Source organism: Triturus cristatus, chromosome 4_2 (genome assembly GCF_964204655.1).
Source record: "Triturus cristatus chromosome 4_2, aTriCri1.1, whole genome shotgun sequence".
NCBI lineage: Eukaryota > Metazoa > Chordata > Amphibia > Caudata > Salamandridae > Triturus > Triturus cristatus.
The window spans coordinates 339,357,509-339,381,210 of record NC_140586.1 but is presented as its reverse complement, the minus strand read 5'-3'; the positions used below and the strand labels follow the sequence as shown (position 1 = coordinate 339,381,210).

Sequence of the window (23,702 nt, the reverse complement as noted above, 5' to 3'; positions counted from 1 at the left end):
AATCGAATGTATGTTACAGGCCCTGCAAGATGGGTTGGTGATGTTGGAATGTGTGAAGACACGATAGAGAGCGTGAAGTCCCTTCAAGCTGAAGCCACAGAGAAAGAATTGAGCATGTGGAGAGAAAGTAAGGGAAAATTGGATGAAAATGGTTGTTGGATTGATTTGTCAGAGCACCGGCGATGGTTGTTACCTGATGCATATGTGCTTCCAGTGGTCACAATGGCACATGGAATGGCGCATATCAGTGTGAAAGGGATTTGTAAGTTGTTGGCTCCAGTATGGCAGAATGCTGTAATTCCCAAGTGTGCAGAGAATGTGGTCAAAAATTGCATGGTATGTTTGAAATACAATCCTGGTAGGGGAACCCCAACTCCAGCTGGTCATTTTATTTTGCGCCTCCAACGTATCCTTTTGAGGTTTTGCAGCTAGATTTCATCCACATGGAAAGGTGCAATAATTTGAAATATGTACTTGTTGTTGTCTGCGCTTTTTCAAGGTGGATAGAAGCATATCCCCTAAAAGACAATACTGCCTTATCGACAGCTAAAGCCCTTGTCAAGGAATTTTTCCCTAGGTTTGGAATGCCAAGAATGGTATGGAGTGATAATGGGAGTGAATTTGTGGGACGAGTGATGAAGAATGTATGTGAGGGACTAGGTATAAGGCAGAAATTCCACGCTGCAAATCACCCCCAATCAGCTGGACTAGTAGAATGCTATAATGGTACATTGAAGCTCAAATTAGCCAAGATCCAAGCGAGTTCTGGTCTTAAATGGCCTGACGCTCTGCCCTTAGCACTCCTATCAACAAGAATGACTGTGCATTCACGAGTGGGACTTAGCCCCTACGAAATCGTGTTTGGCCGCCCGGCCAATATATGGGGAGTGCCAAGGCCGACAAAATTCAGTGAGATCGAACATCCAGTACTGCTTGATTATTTGTATGAATTGACGGCTAAATTGCGTGTTTTACACCAACAGGTGCATGATACCCTGCCTCAGGTCTCTGAAGCTCCGGGACACCCCATCAATCCTGGATCATGGGTGCTGGTAAAAAAATTTCAGCGGACAACAAATGATGAGCCCCGCTGGACTGGCCCCCATCTCGTCCTTCTCTCGACGAGATCAGCTGTTCGAGTGAAGGGGAAAAAGAACTGGATACACGGCATCCACTGCAAGAGGGTCCCTTTGCCTTACGACCAGTGGGTCCAGGAAGGGATCGCTGACTCAGAGACTGAGAATGTGCCCCGTTTTCTGCCGTTTAGTGATGCACGAGTAAAAGGAACGCTTTCTGAGAAGGAAAGCAATGACATCCTACAAGAAACTGTGCCACCGTCAATTCAATTGGACACTACAGAGCCTGAACTCTTGTTTCAAGACCAAACAGTACCTACAAGAAGTCGGTACAATTTGAGGCCGAGAACTATGGACAAATAAAAATTATTTTTCTTTGATATTTTTGAGTAGTGCAGCTCTCTCTTCCATCTGAGAAACTTTCTTATTTTTGCTTTTTCGAACCGCCATCCGGGTTCAGCTGTAGGGTCGCGGTGCCAAGACTTTGGAGTACAAGCCAGAGACGTTAGGTCAACGGTCTGGTTGGTTTAGGGCGTTCCCTGGACTGACAGGTGTACTCCTTAGCAGAAGACACTCATCCGCCGCGGACAGCACGATTAGAGGATGGAGTTTTTCCAGATGAAGAGACCCGCTGAGGAAATAAATTTTAAGAACAGAATATGTAAAGTAATGAATAGCAAACGTTTTGTAATATTATGTCTGTTTGTCCTATTTAGCATGATGATGTTTTCTGTAGGTTATGTATTATTGTCTTTTCAAGTACCGTTTACACCCACTACACAGCCCATACCTCCTCCTACTGTTTCCTCACACTCTTTCCACCCTCTGCCAGAACACGAACAAGCTAGACGTGCTGAGTTATTTAAGTTTGTTCATATTTAAATGTCATTTTTGATTTTTCCACATTAACGTCAGCATTGCATGTTGTTCATTCAGGCATTGTTCGTTTACATATTTTCAGTTTATTGGGGGCTGTGATATTCAACTCCTACACCAGCACCAACTAGTTATGAATACGACAAATTGCTGGGTGTGTGGTTTGATGCCACATACCATTAATAAGGGTATCCCATACCTAGTGCTGCCGTTTAGCTATAATGGGTCATCATGGGCATTCCAGACTATGTTCCTTTTTGCGCTTGAAACCTACTCCTCGCGACCACCGCGTTTCACTAGGCCTAGCACGAACAATAAGGCCTTGATGAAAGGAGTTGCTGATATGAGCAGAGATATCGATGCATATTCATCTATTCCCAAGGATGAGTTGCGAGCTTATGTGGGTTGGAACGTGATGGGGTATAGCATTAGTCTGGGCGAGAAACAGCGTAAAAGTTCATCCCCGATTTGGGTCGTACCCCACATAGGTCGGTTCTGTTTACAAGGTAATGGTCAGAATCCAAGAGCTCAATTGGGGAAGAGTGACTGTGCTGAAACGTACACTTTCCCAGCACAGTTTTCCCCAGCATTTTTGGCTGCCAAGGGTACATACTTTGTTTGTAATGATCGAGCATATACATGGTTGCCCTCTGATTTCTCGGGCACGTGTTATGTTGCAAATTTGCTACCGCCGACATTTACTGCTGCCTCTGATTATCACAAGACCAGAGTTGTGAGAGGCGTTGTTAGTATGGAGGATACTGCCGGTCAGGAAGCGGGAGACTTTTTCCTGGGTTTCCTGCCGTTTTGGGGACCAATGGTCAATAGTAGGAACCTGAGACAACTGACTCGTGTAGTTGAAACCACTGTTAATGTAACGGCTGGTGCCCTTGGTAACTTGACAGCTGAGCTCCAAGCGGATCGCCTCATGACGTTGCAGAACCGTATGGTTCTAGATGTCATACTTGCAGACCGTGGTGGGGTATGCAAGGTTATCCAATCAAGCTGTTGTATTTTCATACCAGATAGCGCTCCAACAGTCTATCAAGCCATCTCCAAACTACATAAGATTTCCGAATCCATTCATGTGGATAAAGGAGACTGGTCGATGACGGGGTGGTTCTGGGGACTGATATCAGCTTGGGGATGGAAGATTCTAATAGTCACTGGGACGATCTTAGCCATTCTTTTCCTGTTCTGTCTATGTATACAGTGTGCTCCTGTAATATGTAGCCTCTGTGTTACATCATGAGTAAGGAAACCTGTATCAAGGGACGAACTAAGCAATAGGATGATGCTACAGCAGCATCTTTATGACTTTATGAATATAGACCTGGACTCAGATTAGTATGAGTATAGTCATTGCCTATGTAAGGGCAAAAGGAGGGTCTGTGGTACTGTAAATTTCGGAACCATGTTGGTAGCATGGACCTACCCTGCCGATTTTGGTATCAGCGAACCGCAAATGACTAATGCGGTATGTATGAGTGTTTTCGTCATGTTTCACCGATGAATTCACCGCGTACACGATGCTACACGTCGGACCCTCGGGTTCCATTTTAAAAGGGTAACCATTTTGTGGTTGCCCTCACATAGGCTGCGCATTGAGGCCATGCCTAGGCCTAAAGGACACGCAATCTTTCCTTGACTTCTGTGTGACCTATGCAAACTGACTCCGCTGCCCGGGGTCGGTCCTGCCCGGCCGGTTCCCTTTACTGCGGCCTTATGAGATTAGCATCAGGGCCCAGCACATCATAAAGTCGTGTATCCCATGTGACTCCTGACTAATCCCTTTCACACCTGACTCTGTTTTCTACTTTATGGCTTGTTTTACGAGTGGGAGGTGTCCGTTTTATTGGGGTCTGCTGATATCTGATGAGGGTTCTGAGCCTCGCTGGGTAAATAATTATGTGCCGACCGAGCTGAAATGTGGGATTATCATCATGACTGTGCTCTTTCTTTGAAGCGAAAATATGTGAACGACCACTTGTAAAATAGGGGCGGTGTTGCCCAGAGCATAATATTCTGTATATAAGAAAAGACTGGTTTTTGGTTAAGAGCAGTCTCCTGAGAACATACATCGTGTTGTACTTCTCGGATACCTGTGATTGGTCTGCAGCCAATAAATACGATCTTTGACTTCACCTAGAAGACTCTGTGTTTCTGTGGTCCGAAACAGGAAGAACTCGAAGTCTTCGGGTGTGTCCCCTGGCACCGCTGGGTTGGTTCTGAAAAACCCAGTACTTCAGATAGTGTAGCCCCAGCGATTCCCTAGGCCTAGGCCTAACCTGTGTTCGTGACAGTGGTTCTTATACTACTTACTTAGTATATGGTTTGCGTGGCCCCTAGGGCCTAACTGTATTACTTACCTGTGTGACTTATGTATGCTTAAATAACACTGTGTTGTACTTACCTTGAATCTCATAAAGAGTGCTGAGGGTATTTTGACTAGAATAAATACATTCTATTTTTATAATATATCTGTTGTGGTGTCCTTTCATTTGGTATTCAAGGGATTGCAAATGGTATATAAGCTGGCTTTAACAAAAGAAGGTATGTTGTTCCTGAAATGGGTCATAGAACAGAAGGGGAATAAAGTGCTATGTACAAGAGCCACTATGAATACAGGTAATCCCGCTGATGTTATACTGCAGGAAAATTGTTTCCTTTGGAACTAGGACCCTCACACACCCAGCCAGCAGGTGTCATGCTTCATCATTGGGCCTGCTCCTCGTCAGCTGGCTTCACATGCCATACAGAGTTTAGCCTAAGACTGCTCTTGTCCATGCTACCACTAGGATAGCTGGTCTATAAGGTTGACTTTACAACCAATCACCATAAGGGTTGTTTGGACTAATACAAGGTGTACACTAGAACTAGTGACATCATATATCAGGCCAACTTCTCACACAAACCCCTGCGCACCGCATTGACTTGGGCTTGCTGGCTCTGCACTCCAGAGATCTTCTAGCTACAAGAAGCTCCAGGCTCCAGCACCTCACTTTCTGAGTCCTCCCTTCATACCCTGCAAACTGGACCTCAAAATTTGGTAAGCTGCCTGAGGTCCTCTTGTGACTCCTGTGCCTTCAGCCCGTGGGTCCTCTGAGGGTCCTTCTTTGCTCAAGGCGTGCCCTGACTCTCCTGCATTTGGTGAGTCCCTAAGACCTTGCTGGTCCCAAAGTTGCTCCTTCTTCGTTTACAATGCTAGTTGTGGCTACCAAGACTTGTTGGTGCTCCAGCCGGACACTGAAGGCTAATCAAAGACATCGACATGGGACAGCTCGTGCACGGATCCTGGTCTTCCTCTGTGTCGCATGGTCCTCACAGCTGCAGCAACAAGGTCACTGTCTTCACTTTTGAACCTCCCAACATCAGTGAGTTTTGTGCTTCCGTGCCTCATGATCACCTTCGAGTGGCACAGACTCTGTCCCATCTGCTAGCTGGTTCTTCACTTCCAGAATCCACCCGTGGATTCCACCGGACTTCTTCAAGGACCCCTCCAGAGGCATTTCTTTCAAGTCTCCCATTGTCGTCAACGGCAGATTACGACGTCTCTTTACCCCTATGTAGTCGGCTTCCCTGGTGCAGGTAGCCTGGTTCCTGGGGCATCCATGGGTGGGGTGGCTCTTCAACCTTCTGTCCTCCAAAGGATTTCCTCTGGATCCTCTGGAAAGGGTCCTTCTTATTTAAAACTGCAACGTCTCCCTTCACTTCCATGGGGCACGTTGCAGTGTCTCCACTCTGCACACAGCCTCCGTGGGGTTCCTTGGGTGGTTCATTGTGTCCCTAGCTCCTCTGAGTCTTCTGGTCCAAGTCCTGTTCTCGTTTGCAGTTCGCAGTCCACTTTATTAGTATATGGCTTGGTCTCCCCCTGGAGACCATTGTATTTTGTGCTATTTACCTGATTGTTTTCCAAGTATTCTTGTGTGTGCTATTGATATATCCGGGTAGGCGATATACCAATGTGTTAGTAATTGTGTTGTGTAATAAATAGATGTATTTCCATATATAAACACTGTGCAGTTCTTTTTTAATTTAACTTACACTTCTGATTAAAGTTGGTAAAACAAGCTGCTTTACACTCCTTCAAGATAAGCCTGAAGGCTTATGGAGGATCTGGAGGGCATGGTCATGAATATCAAATTGGGATCTCCTCTCAATCCAGCTCCACCTAAAATTCTAAGGCAAGGAACAAATATTATTCTTCCCTATGTTCTACAGTTAATAGCCCAGTCTTTCATCTTAGGGGAAATCCCTCAGAAATGGAAGCAAGCAATAGTACTTTCTATACAGAAAAAACCTTCAGCTGATCTAATGTTGCTAGAAAATGTATGTCCTATCTCGTCGCTACCGTTCTACGCAAAAATTGCAGAGAAAGTGGTGAACAACCAACTTGTAAATCATATCATTTTGAATGATCTGTTTCATCCTTCACAACCTGGTTTTAAAGCTTTCCACTACACAGAGTCCTACTTATTTAATCTCTATATAGGCCCTCTTGCAGAATTAGTTGAAAAACATAATGTAACAATCGTATCATATGCTGAAGATACACAACTTATTGTTGCTCTATCTCAGGACTCGGTGAAGGCAGCAACTCAGTTCTCTCTATGCTTAGAGGAACTAGCCTCATGGATGTCTAACCACTTCCTAAAATTAAATGGCAATTAAACCGAAATAATGATCGTCGGGAAAGCACCCTCTGTACGGTCATCGGCATGGTGGCCTGAGGCTTTGGGGCAAACCCCTGTTCCGAAAGCAGAAATTTAAAATCTGAGGGTTTGGCTTGATCCCAAACTCACGTTTGAGAGCCAAATCAGGAAGGTAGTTGGAAAATGCTTCGGGACTCTCATAGTCGTAAGGAAAGTCCAAGATCTATTACCGATTGCAGCTAGAAAAACTATTGTCCACGCTTTGGTCACATCACAGATAGATTATGGTAATATCCTTTATCTGGGGGTGTCTAAAAAAGGTCTAACCAAGCTTCAATCGATTCAAAATACTGCTGCACGCCTAGTCTTGAACCTACCAAGAAGAGCATCTACCTTGAAGGCTCCGTCTACTCTCCATTGGCTTCCAATAGAGAAGAGGATTATTTTTAAGGCCATGTGCCACTGCCAAAATTTCTGTGGAACAAAGGCCCGAGCTATCTTTGCTCGATGATACCCTTTTATACACCGGCACGTAATTTAAGATCTACAGGAGCCTATTGGGTCACGATGCCAAGAATTCAAAAAGTCAGGATGGGAGAGTGATCATTTGGCTATCTTGCAGCCAAAAGGTGGAATATTATGCCAGTGACTTTGAGAGCCGAACCTTTGGTAAGCACTTTCCGCAAGAGATTAAAGACCTGGCTGTTATCATCTCTACAAAGGAATACCTAGATCCTCATCTATGCTCAGGTTCTCTCTAGCAAAGGTACAGTTTCTTTTGCTGGAGTCCTAATCCTAGCACGGGGACACACCTGCAGTGTAACCAAGCGCTTTACAAATGGTAAAATCAAAATCAAGGCTGCTCTCCACAGCTACCACTTTGAGAGCTTTCTATGCTTATCAAAGACCACTAAAATCACCAAAAGAGTAGTCTGGATTTGTGCAAGGTGCATCACTTGATAAGTGTGCACCATATACTAAGCCAGCCTCCTACAGTGAGTATCTTAAATTTCTCCTTCTTGAGGAAGAGAATGATGGTCCAAAGGTCCAAAATGGGCCACAACCCTTTATTCTTTTTTGCTGTCAGAAAGTAGCTGGAGTAACAACCACTATCTACTTCTGAAACCGGAACTTTCTCCATAGCTTCCTTAGCCTGGAGAGCTGTAACTTCCTATGGAGTAATAATAGATGATCCTCTGCCAGCTGTTCTTGGATTGGCAGTAAAAGAGGAGAAGTAAGAAAGGGAAGAGAACAGCCATCCTGAATGATCTGCAACACCCACTTGTCCGATATTATGGACCTCCAGCGGAGGAGATGATATTGAATTCTCCCTCCAACTGGAGTGGCATGGTCTTGCAGAACCAAACTAGGAATGATTGGAGGCTGCAGCTGATGGGAGCTGGGTGGCATTTTGGCTACCATTCCATCGAGGACGGAATGTACAGCGTCCTCACAAAACTTGGGGAGTCTGTGCAGGACGGTAGCTAGGATATGGCTGACACAGTTAATAACCCCTTCCATTGCCCCAAATGTAGACTGGCCACGAGATGTAACTGAGAGGCCCAAGTATCTGGCCATAGCATGAGATTCCCTAAAACGCTCCAAAGCTGAGTCTGCCTTTTCACCAGACACGAGTCCCATCAAAGGTCATGTCCATAAGGTTAGCCTGGACATCCTTCGAAAAGCCAGATATTCTCAGCAAGGTGTGGCGCCGTAAAGCCACCATCGACAAAACTGCCCTACCCAGAGAGTCAGTCGCATCTAAGACACACCTATTGGTGAACTGTGCTGCATCTCTCCTATCCTTCACTGCCTGGGAGAGCACGGCCAGGGCCTCCTCCAGAACCTGTGGCAGCACTTGCGCAACCATTTCCCATACAGTGTGTGAGAAACGGTCAATAAGCATGAGGGGTTTATCGACCGCAATGCAAGGTTGGTGGAAGAAAACATCTTCTTTCCAAGTGCGTCCAGCCTCTTGGATTTCCTATCTGGGAGAGCGGAAGTAAATACGCCATGGGACGTTGAAGCCTGAACCACCAAAATCTCAGGGGTGCGGTATTGACTGAGGAAACTTGGATCACCTGGTGCAGGGCGATGGCGGCGTGCTATTGTCCTGTTCACAGTAGCCCTTGTGCTAGGTTTGAACCACGTGCCTTGAAGGACATCCATCAGTGCTTCATTAAAGGGCAAAAGGGGTGTGTACGAGGAAGTCTCAGGCTGAAATACTTCGGTCAAGAGATTAGTCTTGAACTGTACCAACAGTAGCTCCATGTCAAGGACCTCTGCTGCCCTTCTCACCACCATGGCGTAAGATGCCCACCCACCCCTCAGTAGCCACACTAGGCAGAGAGCATGCCAGTATCTGGAGATTTGTCCAGTCCACTGGCTTCTCAAGATCCTCATACCAGTCCAACTGCTCGCAAGGGGCGTCCAACTGGTGTTCCAAATGGTCCAGGGACCACTCCAATTATTCACCCAAGACTGAAACCTCTTCAAAATGAACAGGCCAGGAGGTAGAACCTCTTGGCTCCGTCGGCATTGGAGTCGACGTTGTTCGACGTCAATCCGACTCCTAATCGTTGAGTATCAGAATGAAGCTGGCACCACCGGTGGGCACCAGAGGCATCGACTTCGGCGCTGGGTAAGGTGGCACTGGCATAATTGGTGCCGACCCAGATCCATGAAACCCCAGTGGTGCCAAAGCCGAGCCTCTCCTGATCTCGCGGGCCCAAAGGCACACCAGACTGGTTGGCCCGCTCAAATACGTGACTCATGCCCTCGTAAAAATTCTTTCACTTGAGCGGGGTCGCTTTGGCTCCTGGAAATGGGGGGGAGGCGTGGAGTCGAACTCGGAAACGATTCTGTGAAACCGTGTCTAGAGTGTCAATGCTCCTTACCTGTATCGTCGACTGACGAGGTGAAGTCGAAGCCCATTTGGACTTCTTCTTATGCCTCTTCCCCAAGTGTCCCAAGGACCTTGAGCGCCATGAAGAGGACTTGGGGCTCCTGGAGCTGTCCTGCAACCTTCTCTTCCTCGATTTGGACCGTAACCTCCGAGGAGTCGCGCTCAACAGTGTTGACTGGCAAGGAGCGTATTGGAATGCTCTTTTAAGGCCTCCGGCGACATGGCCGGCAGTCTAAGCACAACTTTGAGTCATGGTAGTGCTCGAGACACCACAAGTAAACAAGATGGGGACCGGTTACCACCAACATAGCATGGTGACAGGCATCACATGGCTTGAAACCTACCCGTCTAGAGGTCATTCCTTGACACACAAGAAAAAATCACTTGACAAAATGTCGAAAAAAGTCTAGCAAAAAGAGACAGAAGGGTGGCTCATCCCCGGATCAGCGCTTAACTGGCACGGGTAGAGAAGAACTGATGCCTGCACGCTTGGGTGAGACCTATATAGGTGACCGTGATGTCACAACCGACGCCAACGATCCTGGCGAGATCACGTGGAGTTTAATGAAGTCACCCGATGGCGCGCAGCGGTATTGCTCAAGCAAAGGTTATGGATCCAGTCTGACGCCTGGAAAAATCAAAGGTAAGGAATCTGCAGCTAGAAGTCTCTATCAGATTTCTGTTTTTAGTTCAGGAGTTTTGAATGCTTTGAAATTGGCGTCATAGGCATTTCATTGTAACTTCCTATTCCTCTGACTATCTGTTGTAGGATGTCCTTAGTTTTAGGTGTTGGGACTTTCGCTTTGGAGGTGGTTTTCAAATAAGAAATTATGCGTTGCCACTCTGTGTCCCTATGTTTTCTTTTCTGGGGCTGCTGAAAGAGGATTTGCTTTGGCATACCTCCACCAAGTAAGCAATGGTTTGAGGAAAGGAAGAAGAGGTAATGATCAGATTACTATCCAGTAATCTTCACTAATCCGTTTCTTCCTTGCTCGCCCCATTCCTTACAGCCCTCGCTTGCCTACCTGTTCTTTCATCTGCCCTTTTGCTGGGCTTGGTATTAAACAGGAAGTGCAGGGGGGAGGGGCAGGGTTTTATGGATATTCTACTTTGATACTTCATAGAAAGGGAAAACAGCTTTGCAGTGGTGAGGACAAGGGAGTGATTGGACACATTCTCTCCACCAACTAAGGAATGGGACAAGTAAGTAAGAATTGGAGTAATAAATATTACTGGCACAAAATCCAAGCACTATGCAACAAGGGCAAACAATGGTGAAAAATATCATAGTGGCACAAAAAGCATCAAGAATTTTAACATGCAAGTAACAATTTCCTTATTGTCATTTTAATTTCTGAATCAGTTTTTACTTGGTGCCATTCCAACACTCAACTTTTTGAGGCCTGGTTATTGGAATATATTTGAAAACAAAATTACCTGGGCACCCGTAATCTCACAGGTTTTCATAGTTAAAGCAGCTCCAGTAAGAACACAAATCCCAGTTCCCTCACATTTCAGAACACAGTCATCCAAAGTCATGTGGCCGGACTCTACAACCACAATGCCATCAGAGGTTCCTCGCTGAAGAAATGTGAGATGCATCAGTTTCACGTTCTGGGCTTTGGAAGCTACAAAGCTGTCGTATACAGGATCAGAAACAATCACAATCTCATCCCTTTTTCCAACTCCTATTTTAAGAAAAAAAAATAGGATTTATTATTTTCTTTTTTTTAAAACTCAGTTTCACACATAGTTTATATAAAAAAAAGGTTGTGGTGCATAATGTAAAAGTTATTTACCTGTAATCCAAGTTCTCTGTCATGGGTGTTTTCACTGAATTCATAAACAATGGAAAATGTCTGTAATGTGTGGAATTTGGGGAAAATATTTTGTTAAAAAAGATTTTGAGAAGTTCAAAAAGCATTTTCTATATATATTATTTGTTTAAAAAATCCAATTAGCCAAATTAAAAGCATGGTGTCTTTGGCTGAAACATTACTGAAATAATCCCTTTTTAAGGGAAAAGTTAGTCTTTAACAGGCAAAGAACATTCTGTGCAAATTTGACACTGCACCCTTATTGAATCCTACTTGCAGCCAGCCTTCCCGTCATGCAATGCGTGGAAGGATCATTCTTGACAGACTTAAAGTCAAAACATTTGGAAAAGATATTAAGGCAAGTGAGTTGTTTGATATCTGAGAGAATACCAATGACATTGAAATAAGATTGCAGGTAAGTAACTGCCTTTCCAGTCATGAGATTCTCTCTAATATTCATAAATAGTAGAAAAAAACAGAAAGCTACTATACACATAGCTCATCAGAAGGGTTCCAAATATGAAGTCAAACAGAGAGATGTAAACCTTCTAGGCAAATATATTCCACACAGAGGCTGACCCTATGAAACATGGTTCAAGTCGGCATGGTGCACCCATAGACGGTAAGGTTTCCTAACAGAAACGTAGACCTTAAAGGAAATTCTTAGTCACAGTGATGGTGAAAAAGGATCTGTAAGTGGGATATTTTTCTGTAAGTAGTGACGGCAACCAAGCATTTACTTTAACAGAAGAGAACTGAGTGACAGATTTTGCCAAAGAAGATACAGTAAAACTATTTCCTCTTGATATGTTCTCAGATCCACATGTTAATGAAGGCACCATGCACAGAAGAAATAAGTTACATACCTGTAACTGTAGTTCTCCAGTATTGGAAGCTGTCATAGATTCACATGCTTGAATTATACCCCGTCGTCATGATGGGAGTCCACGGTACTTAAAATAGTAGTAGTAACAGTAGTAGTAGACTTAAATAGTCATAATACTCTAATAGGTATAGACCAAAGAAGGCCTAGGCCTCTTAGTTTAATAACCTATCCTAGTACTTATAAGGAAAAGGACCAAATCTTTGCCTCAACAAATCAGCACTAATCACCCTCTATAACACTCCTGAAGGAAACTTAGAACCTCAGAGTTGCGAGCACAAGTGCTAAATACAACCTGTTGAGACATCTAAGGTGAGCTTCCCCCAGGGGAGGAGGGTGGGTCGCATGTGAATCTATGAAAGCTTCCAACACTGGAGAACTATAGTTACAGGTAAGTAACTTATTTCTTACTCCAGTATTGGAACTTTCATAGCTTCACATGCTTGAATCAGAGTAGCAAGCAGTTTGGTAGCACATTTACCATAGTTTTGACGCTTAACAGGAATCTAACAGTGTAACCTGCAAGCAATCAACAAACAGTATAAAAGATATAACTATAATGTTAAGTCAAGAAAAAAACTTACATAAGCATTCAAGACAATAACCAATTTGCCATATGGAAATGTGATACAGTTGAAAACAGGCAGGAGGGTAGACAGGAGTGGCTCACATTAATGGAATAGATGCTGAAGTACCCGCCGACCCACTGCTGTATTATTGAGAACTGCTGAGTCCAATCAGAAGTGTCGGGTGAAAACGTGTCTATTCTTCCATGTTGCTGCCTGGCAAATTTCCGGAAGTGATACTCCCGCAAATAAGGCTGTAGATGTTGCCACTGACCTTGTAGAATGTGCTCCGACCCTAGCCGACAAAGGTCTGCCACCCTTTTGATGACAGAATTGTATTGCACTTGCAATCCACCTGGAAATACTCTGTTTGGAGAGTGGGAAACCTTTCCTTGGTGCACTGTATGCCACAAGCAGTTGAGAGGTTTTATCAAAGGATTTTGTTCTCGCTAAATAAAACTTCAGGCAACGTTTAACATCCAATGAATGCAAAGCTCTCTCAGCCGTGGTCGTAGGGTTCGGGAAGAATGTCTTAAGAACCACTGGTTTGTTGAGGTGGAAATCAGAGGGCACCTTTGGAATGAACTTAGGATTTGTTCGAAGCAGAACTCCATCTGATCTGAATTGCAAGAAAGGTTCCTTTATTACAAAAGCTTGTATTCACTGACCCTTCTGGCTGCAGTCAAAGCAAGTAACAAAGCCAACTTCCAAGATAGGAATTTGATTCCTGCAGTGTGAATTGGTTCAAAAGGGGTTTTCATTAACTGTGAAAGAACTGTGTTCAGTTGCCAGGTCGGTGGTGGAGGTCTGACTGGTGGAAACACTCGAAAGAGCCCTTTGAGAAACCCCTTAATTACTCTAGAAGACCATAAGGGAGAAGAAGACAATGATTTTCTGTACCGTGAAATGGCCGCCAAGTGAACCTTAATAGAACTATGCGCCAAACCTGATTTTGCAAGAAGTAGAAGGTAAGGTAGGATGTGTTCTGGAGAGGAAGACAGTGGAAGTAAACTCTCCAGATGACACCAGATACAAAAGCGCTTCCACTTGAGGCGGTACATCTTGTTGGTACTACCCGCCCTTGCTTTGGATAGGATATTGCGGCATTCAATAAAAATGTTCAAATGTCGGAATTCATTGTATTCAGAAGCCAAGCTGACAACTGCAGGCTCTTGAGGTCCGGGTGTAGTATCTGTCCCTGGTTCTTAGTCAGAAGATCTGGAATCACTGGAAGTCTGAAATGTGAGACTTGCGATAGGAGAAGCATTTCCGTGTACCAGTGTTGACGTGATCATGCCGGAGTGATGAGGATCAGTTTGCATGGCTCAACTTTCATCTTTCTCAGGACTCTTGGAAGAAGAGGATTGGGGGAAAAGCGTAAGCAAAGATGCCGGCCCATGCAATTGAAAAGGCATTCCCCCATGACCCCTCTTGGGGATGCCAACTTGCATAGTACCGGCATTTGCTGTTCTGGGGAGTTGTAAATAGGTCCAAGCTCGGTGATCCCCAGCGTAGGAATACGTTCTTCAGGGTCTGGTGGTGCAGCTCCCATTCGTGACACGATGATGTCAGTCTGCTTAACGTGTCCGCAATTGTGTTCTGCCGCCCTGGAACATGTTACGCTCAAAGGCAGATCCCGTGGTCTATGGCTCATTCCCACAACTTTTGGGCTTCCTTCGAGAGAAGGCGAGATTTTGTGCCCCTTGCTTGTTTACGTAGTGCATCGCTGTTGTATTGTCCGTTCGGGCTAGCACTGATGAATTCTGTATCCTGGGGAAAAACACCTGGAGGGCCAGATACACAGCTTTCAACTCTAACAAATTTATGGGAGATTGAGTTTGAGCTTGATGCAATTTTCCGCTTACTTGGAGTTCTTGAAGGTAAGCTCCCCATCCCTCTAAAGACTCATCTGTTGTGATCACTGGTGGTGCGGCCTCCTGATGCAAGGATATCCCTGCTGACAGATGGTCTGTGTCTAACCATCATTTCAGGGCCTTCACCATACGAGGAGTTACGCTGATCATGTCGTCGAATAAGCCTACCGACTGTACCCACTGTCTGTCCAGTTCTTTCTGAAATGGGTGCATCCTGAGATGACAAAACAGAATCAGTGGTATGCACGACGACATCATCCCTAAAAGTGATTTAAAAAGTCGGACCGAAAGTGACTTTTTTCTTCTGATGGAATTTGCCAGAACAAGGAGTCTTTGCTGATGTTCCTCTGCCGGGTATGCTTTTAAGCAGACCGTGTCCAGTATTGCTCCTAAGAAGACAATCTTTTGTGACGGATTCTGATTGGATTTTTGCTGATTTATAGTCAGACGCAAGCTTCTGATAAGATCTGTACAGGCCTCAGTGGACTTTCTCGCATCTCGCTCGGACGGGGCTTTGATAAGCCAGTCGTACAGATAGGGAAAGACTTGATGTTTCTGCTGTCTGAGAAATTCTGCAATCGGAGTGAGACCAAATGGGAGCACCCTGAACTGGTAGTGGCATCCGGCTACCACAAATCTTAGGTACTTTCTGTGTTTTGGTTGAATAGGTACATGGAAATAGGCATCTTGGAGGTCTAATGTTGTCATGAAATCGTGCTGGTTGAGGAGCTTTAGTACGTCTTGTAATGTTATCATTCTGAAAGATTGTTTTTTCAGATATAGAGTGAGATTTCGAAGGTCCATAATTGGTCTCCACTGCTCTAACTTCTTGTTGATTAAAAGAAACGGGAGTAGAAACCTGTGCCCCTGCTTGAGAATGGTACTTTCTTTATCGACCCTTTGCACAGCATGATCATCACCTCCTGTTGAAGAGCATTGAGATGTTTGTAGTGGGAGGCTTGAGGGGGAGTTGTAGGCGGTGTTTGAGTAAATTCTAGAGTGTGTCCAAATTGAAGTAGGCGCATAACCCATTGATATGTAGTAATAGCTGGCCACTGGAGAAAGAAGTGTGAAATGTTGCCTCCCAGACGGGCAGGATGAGATTGAAACAATTGGCTTGGTGACCTGAGATTTTGAGCTGGAGATGTATCATTGGCGGCAGCTAGTATCCTTACCAGCCCTTGACGTCTTTCCTCTATTTGCTCTGACATAGGATGTCTGAGGCGGTTGTCTTTGTTGGAACTAAGGCCTGTGTAACTGTGACGTGGAAGAATACGCAGTGTAACGATACTGCTGGTAACCTCCTCTATAGGAAGACTGACCTCTACCCTTTTATCCCCGAAAGGGCGTTTTCCAGAACTGCAGCGTCCCTAAAGACTTGGCAGTGTCTGTGTCTGCCTTAATGGTTTTAAGGGCTTCCTCTACATGGCTACCAAAAAGAGCCTCTCCAGCCTATGGAAAGTCCAATATCTTGTTCTGGACCTCAGAGCAAAAGGAGGTGGCCTTCAGCCAGCCCTGTCTCCTTAGGACTGCTGAACCCGCTAATTGTCTGAATCCTGTTACAGCAACATCCATTGGAGAGTCTATAATCTTGTTTGATGTTCTTCCCCTTCATGCAATATCTTTTTACCTCCTCTTTAACATCTTATGGCAATTGATCAATATAGGAAGCAATGTGCGACCACATCTGGCAATCATAGCGCCCTAAAATTGCCAAGGAATTTGCTGCCTTTACTGTGAGAGCTAACATTGATGAGAATGTTTTCCCAATAGAATCTAAACGTTTACCCTCTTTGTCCGGAGGTGCAGAAAGGGGTACTGTAGGATTCTTCGAGCGGCGCTGAGCGGCCTGCATTACTATTGAGTCCGGTTTTGGGTGTCCTGTGAGGCACGCTGGGGCGTCCTCAGTCGTTTTATACTTTGTATCTAGACTTGGGAGCACTGCTGGCACAGAGGCTGGGTTCTTCATAATGCTAACCCCTTCATTACAAATATAATCAATTATTGGAATAGACCTCACTGATTTACGAAAAGGTTCCTTAAAGTCATATAGAAAGCAGTCCGCCTGTTTGGAAGGCATTGGAATGGCAAACTTTTTCGCAGCACGCTCCAACAGATTATGAAATCCCCCAATATCCTAAGGTGGGGAATCTACCGGAGGAGGAACAGGTGAAGCTAGTGAAAACATCCTGTAGTCTTCCCATTCAGAAGCTCTATCATGAAGTTCCCCTTCCTCGTCAGAAGAAACAGGTTCCTAGAGAGGAACAGATGGAGGAGTATTTGGCACTGAAAGGACCGTAGGAGCTCTAACTCTCACTGGCGATGCCACCTGAGGAAAAGGAGGAATAGTAGACGGGTCAAAAGGCGGGAAGCACTGTCTGTAGTCTTACAGCATAAACTGCAAATCATTCAATAATGCAGACGGTATTGTGACCATTTCCTCATGCTACTGATGATGCTGTTCAGGCTGGGTAAAATAGGCTTGACCATAGTAGTGTTGTTCTTCCTTATCCTCGTCAGGTTGGCACTTGACGTGTAATTCTGAAGGGCTATATGCAACCTCAAAGGGACCTTCGTCTTCATCTTCATCCCCTTCCTCAGACTCTCCCTCCTCCAAAAGGTGTGTGGGTAAGAGAGGAGTAATTTTTGCTGGGTGAGGTGTGTTCAGGCGTGATTTCTGATACCAGAATCTTTTTTGGCGTAGTCAGTTTCAAAGACGCAATCTTCGTCGACGATTGTGTCAACAACAGCGTCTTCACTTCCACAGCCTTGATTGTAATTTTGTTGACTGCACTGTTTCCGACGACGGTGGAACACTTGTCGATGGTGATGACCTTGCTGACCTTGGTTGCATCGTCAGCTTTTCCGTTGATGGTGAAGACGATGATCCCGTCGACGATATATTCATCAACGATGTAGTGAGTTTTGACGACGAGAACTTCGTTGATGGTGCGTCAGACTCCCTGTGACATATCAAGGAAATGGTTGATGAAACTGGACCTCGCGTCGACGATGTAAGGGTCAGTGTCGACGATGACCCAGCCATAGAACATGTAGTCGACGTGCCAGAAAAACATTCTCTTGTCGTCGACGGAGCTGAAGTACTTTTCATTACTGACTGAAAACTTCCTGAAAGACTTTCAGAAGTAGGTTTTTTTAAAGTCAGTTTAAGTTCTGTAGGAGATGTTTTTGGTTCGGTCACAGTCCTTGGCTGTTCTTTCTTATGAGATCCTTTGCGCTCAGAGGAAGACTCATGAGAAGACTTCTTGGTGTACTTTTTAGCAGGTTCTTTATCCGACTGCGATGACTCTCTTGCCCTTTTTGAAGAGGCTTTTGAAGGTGTAGACTGGTCTGTCTCGGAGTCTGACAGGGTCAGATCTAGTTTCTAATTTTTGAAGCCTGATGAGAAGACATCCTTCTCTGTCTCTAAGGGTATTATTAGAAAAAGTACGGCAAATTTTGCAATCAGACGCCTTATGAGATGGCTATAGGGAGTAAATGCAATACTTTTGGGTATCATCCACATAAAGTCTTTTTTTCAGGCAAGTGGCACATTCTCTAAAGAAAGCCTTCTTAGCCTTGTCAGACATAGTCCGAATATACTGTAACCCACAAAAGCAGGAAGATGATATTAAGAAATATATATATAAAATTGTGCTTTCCTGTTGAAGAAATCCCAAATTCGCTTTCTTGATGAGAAAAAACTGAGCAGCGCTCAGAGGAGACTCACTAGCACAACGTGCAGTAGAAAATCTGAGGTTCTGAGCTTCCTTCAGGAGTGTTCTAGAGGGTGATTAGTGCTGATTGGTTGAGGCAAAAATGTGGTCCTTTTCTTTATAAGGACTAGGATAGGTTATTAAACTAAGAGGCCTAGGCCTCTTTGGTCTATACCTATTAGTGTATAATGACTATTTAAGTCTACTACTACTATTACTACTACTATTTTAAGTACCGGGGACTCCCATCATGACAACGGGGAATGATTCAAGCATGTGAATCTATGAAAGTTCCAATACTGGAGTAATCTATCCTACCTGAAAACATAGGGTGAGAAAATGGAAGGTGTAGTAAAGTAGGATCTGCATTCATGGTTACCCCCACTTTTTGCCTGGTGTCAATATGTTTGAACCGTAGTTTGCTGGGATCCTGCTAATCCAGACCCCAGCATCTGTGCTCTCTCTCCCAAAACAAATATAATACATCCACATTTGGCTACTAGTGTACCCTTATAAGACCCTAGTATATTGTACTAAGGTACCCAGGGCATAAGTACAACAGGGACTTGCCATGGGCTGCAGCATGTATTGTGCCACCCATTGAAGGTTACTTAAACTCTGACTACAGGCATGCCCCTTGTAGCCTGTCTGAGATCTCACAACAGATTTACATTTTCTTATATCTGAGGTCACTGCACTTAAAACCAGTAAGCCACACCTATGGTACACCCCTTCAGCCCTGAGGGCAGGGGGCTAGGTTATAAGTGTAAGGGTGTCCATGTATGAGCAGGACACCCCTACAAACCCTGGAGTTGATTCTCCAGGCTTTGTAAGTGTGGTCAGCCATTTTAAGACATATAGTGGACATCAGTCGTTACGAGATGTCTAACTATTTAATGGCTGCAGTAAACCAGGTCACGTTTGGTATCAAACATGTTGGAATTATAACCCACACCGATTCTGGTGTTGGAGGTATGATCCCATGTACTGGGCTGTACTCCCAGTTACAGCCATTTAGGGTCTGCCAGGAAGCTAGTGCTCCTGCCGACCACTGACACTGTTCTGCCCTCCTGCTGCTGATCTGAGCTCGGGCAGGGAGAGGTAGAACAATAGGTTTTCTGTCACAGGGAGGTGTGACTACAACCAAGACATGGCTTAGTGCATTGGGCTGGGGTGGGGCGCTTTCCAGCACCACCAGACTGCACTGAAGGGCACAAGTTTTGCCCTCCTTGCATACACCGGTTTGAGCCAGTCCAGGAACTCTTGTTTCCCGTTCTGGCACGAAACTTGAGGCCCCCGACTCATTCCAACCCTTTCCATGGGTATTCAAGGGCTCCCCTGTGGGTGAGAACTCAGATTCGTCGTGGAACAAGACGCCTCTGAAACCAAGAAACTCTTTGTAGGAGTCTGGCTTAGTATATGGTGCTCGCTTATTACAGTGTAGCACTCTGCATTAATCCAGACAACCCTTATGGTGATTTTAGTGGTCTTAGACAACCTTAGAAAGCACTCTAAGTGGTAGCTGTGGAGAGCAGCCTTCAGGCCTAGTCCAAAAGGGGTGTAAAGCAGCTTGTTTTACCAGTACTTAATCTTATGGTATAGGCTAAATAAAAAAGAACCACACAGTGTAGTTATGAAAATATGAATTTTATTATTAACACTAACACATTGCAATATCTCCTACCCGGGATATAATCACCATACACACTATTCTTAGGAAATAGAACACGTAAGTAGCACAAATACACAGTGGTCTCCAGGGGGAGACCAAACCAGATACTAAGATAGTGGAATGTGAACCACGACCTAAGTCGAGACTGGACCCAGGAGACGTTGAAGTGTTGGGGACCCAAGGAACCACTCAAGGTAAGTACCCAGGAACCCCACGGAGGCCGTGTGCAGAGCGTGAACACAACTGCGTGATCAACACAAGTCAATGTGTAAGTAGAAACACAGCCGCGTACTCAATGCAAGTAAATGGGAAAGTCGCGGTTGCAGTTTTGAAGAAGAAGGACTCTTCCCAGCGGATCCTGAAGAAACCCGATGGAAGGTTGGCGAGTCACCCCACCAATAGATACCCCAGGAACCAGGATACATACACCAGGGAAGCCAGGTGCATAGGTGTCAAGTGACGCCGGGAACCGCCAAAGACCACAATAGAGGACTTCAGGAAAGATGCCGCCGGAGGAGAAGACAAAGGAGTCCGGTGGAATCCAAAGGTGGCTTGAATATGAGAAGACCCTGCAAGCAGAGAGAACAGGGTCTATGCCACTCAGGAGTGACCAGAAGGCATGGAAGGCGAATGCCCACTGATGTAGGTAGATACAGGAGAGATGACGGTGCCCTTAAGTTGTAGCTATGCAGACCAAGCGACACTGTGGAAGACTAGCAGCCATTCACAAGCTGTCCCACTTCGGATGTCGAGAGCCCAGGGGTCAGTGTCGGGAAGCGGCACCAACAAGCCTTGGCCGCAGCAACCAACGTAGTCTAAGAAAAATGTGCAGTGTCGGGACAGCAAGGTCCAAGTGACTTACCATAAGCAGGTAAGTCAGAAAAGGCCCCAATCGAGCAGGGGAGTCCACTGGAGCCAAGGAAGACACTCACAAGGACCCACAGGCCGGAGACACAGGAGTCGCAAGAGGACCTCGAGCAGCTCACCAAAGGATGAAGGCCCATGGTGCAAAGGATGGGGTGCAGGCGAAGATCTTGCAGGAGATGCTTGAGGCTGGAGCTTCTTGGAGCCAGAAAATCTCTGGAGGAAAGAGTCAACAAGCCTTGGCCACAGAAAAGCGACGCAGGGTGCACAGGGGTTCTGTTCCAGCAGTTCCGACGAGGGATACTGGCCTCAAACTCTGTATGAAGACAGTTCAGTCCTGGAGGGAGTTGCAGAGCCAGCACCTGTGTTGCTGAGCCTTTCAGAGTCCGTAGGAGCCCAGGATCAGCAGCCAGGTCAGCTGTGGTGCGGTGCCTGCAGATGCAGGGGAGTGACTTCTTCAATCCAAGGGAGATTCCTTCAGGTTTCTTGGATGTCCACAGGCCCTGTGAAGAACCTGTATGGAGCACAGGCACAGACGTTGCAGCAGACTTGCAGGATGACGAGACCAGGAACAGACGGAGTCTTCCCAGTTGCAGTCTCGGTTTCCAGAGCAAAGTCTAGCGAAGTCCAGAGTCCCCAGACGGTTGAATTGGTATTGGATCTGAATCTTGTCCCACGAAGAATCTAGGGACCCACCCACAGGTAAGCCCTTAAGTACCCTAAGGAAAGGGTTGGGACGATTCTGGGGTCCCTCCTAGAGGAAGGGCTGGAAAGTGGGCAGGATACTCACATGTCCTTTCTCGTCCAGTTTCGCACCAGAGCGGGAGCCAACTGTACTGGTTTCAACTAGAGTATGCAAGAAGGGCACCAAATGTCCCCTTCAAGCAGTCTCAGTGGATCTGGCAAGCACCCCTACCCTGTCCCAATACACTAAATCTTGTCTGGGAGGTGGTCACACCTCCCTATGACAGGAAACCTATTGTCCTGCCTTTCCCTGCTCGAGCTTGGCTCAGCAACAGGAGGGCAGAATCGTGTATCTGGTCGGCAGCAGTCATAGCTTGGTGTCCGGGTTCAGAAGACGAGTACCGGGAGCACTGAGGGCCTCCCAGAGGAGCTTTACAGAGCATGGAATCATACCTGCCACACCGTTTACGGCACCGTTTACGGTGAGGGGGTATGATTCCTACATGATTGATACCAAACATGACAGGGTTCATTACAGCCAGTTTAGAGATAGCCATCGCATAATGAAGCATGGCCACTTTATGTATCTGAATGGCTGATGCACTTACAACCTGGGGGAATGGACTCTGAAGGTTGTAGAGGTGTCCTGATCATGCAGGGGCACCCTCACACTTATAACTAAGCACCTTGCCTTAGGGGTGACTTATAGGTTTTAAGTGCAGTGACCCCAGATATAACAAAACTTATATCTGTCGTAAGTGGTGCTAGCACCAGTTTACACAGGCTGAAATGGCAGGCCTGTAGTCACAATTTGAGTGGTCTCCCATGGATGGCATAATACATGCTTCAGCCCATGGAAGAACCCTGGTGTACCTATGCCCTGAGTCCCTAGGTACCATATACTAGGGATTTAAGAGGGTACGCAAGTAGTCAATCTGGAGTGTACCTAAGTACTCACCATGTCCAATTTAGGGGAGAAGCACAGAGACTGGGGTCCTGATTAGCAGGATTCCAGTCAGACTAGTCAGTAAGACATAATGACACCAGCAAAAATTGAGGTGACCATGAAAGCAGATCCAACTTCCCTACACCGTTCGACCATCTGGGACCATCTGGACACTTGGAATTCGTTGGACTCTACCTGGAACCGAGAGTGCATCATGAAAGACTCCTGCTCCTCCTGGTTTTGCTGTTCTGCAAGGTATTCTGCTTCGTCAGGTTTTCTAAAAGACCTGGCGGCATCAAGGACATCCAAGGAAATCTGTCTTGGAGTGAAGGAATCAATACCCAGCATCTGCAGGCACTGCACTGAAGCTGACCGGTCTGCTGCTCCTATCAATCCTACGGACTTCCCGAGGCTCAGCAACACAGGTGGTGGTTCTGTGATTTTCCATAGGCCTGAGCTTTCTTCCCTGCAATTTTGCGGCCAGTATACCTCCTCGGAACGGCTGGGACCGAACCCCTGTGCACCGCGCCAACTCGCCGTTGCCAAGGCTTGTTGGCTCTACACTCCAGAGATCTTCGGGCTACAAGAAGCTCCATCCTCAAGCACCTCATCCATCGAAGATCAGCATCCTCCAGGCATCCTGTGCATCAAGGGCCTCCATCTTTGATGAGCTGCCTGAGGTCCTCTTGCAAATCCTGTGCCTTCGGCCTTTGGGTCCCCTTGAGGGTCTTCTTCTGCTTTGGTGGGCTCCCCTGCTTGCTCAGGGCCTGCTCTGACTCTCCTGTACTTGGTGAGTCCCTTGGACCTTGCTGGTCCCAACGATTGCATCTTGTCGTCTTCCACACCAGTTGCGGCTACCAAGGATTGTTGGTGCTCCTGCCAAATACTGACCACATCGACACCGAGATACGACGTGGGACAAAGCGTCTACAGCTGCAGTAACAAGGTCTTCACCAACACTTCAGAACTTCCTGACAAGGGACGGCATTGTGTCTCCGAGCCTTCTGGTCACATCCGAGTGGCATAGACTCTCCCCCGCTTGCAGGTTCTCCTCTTCAAGAATTCACCCTTCGATTCTACCAAAAATCTTCAGAGATTTCTCCAGAGGCCTTTCTTCCCAAGTCTTCCATTGTCATCTACGGGAGGTTCCGTCATCAGTTTACCTCCATGC

At 46.0% G+C, this 23,702-nt stretch overlaps 1 protein-coding gene across 2 annotated transcripts in view; it reads right to left on the bottom strand.

Annotated features, from left to right (window-relative positions):
- Positions 1-23,702, bottom strand: part of SHCBP1L (SHC binding and spindle associated 1 like) — a 1,698,124-nt gene that overhangs the window by 316,300 nt on the left and 1,358,122 nt on the right. For both annotated transcript variants that reach the window (XM_085600099.1, XM_085600098.1), the window contains exon 8: positions 10,947-11,197. In XM_085600099.1, coding sequence (XP_085456225.1) covers positions 10,947-11,197 — 251 coding nt within the window. The remainder of the gene's footprint in view (positions 1-10,946; positions 11,198-23,702) is intronic.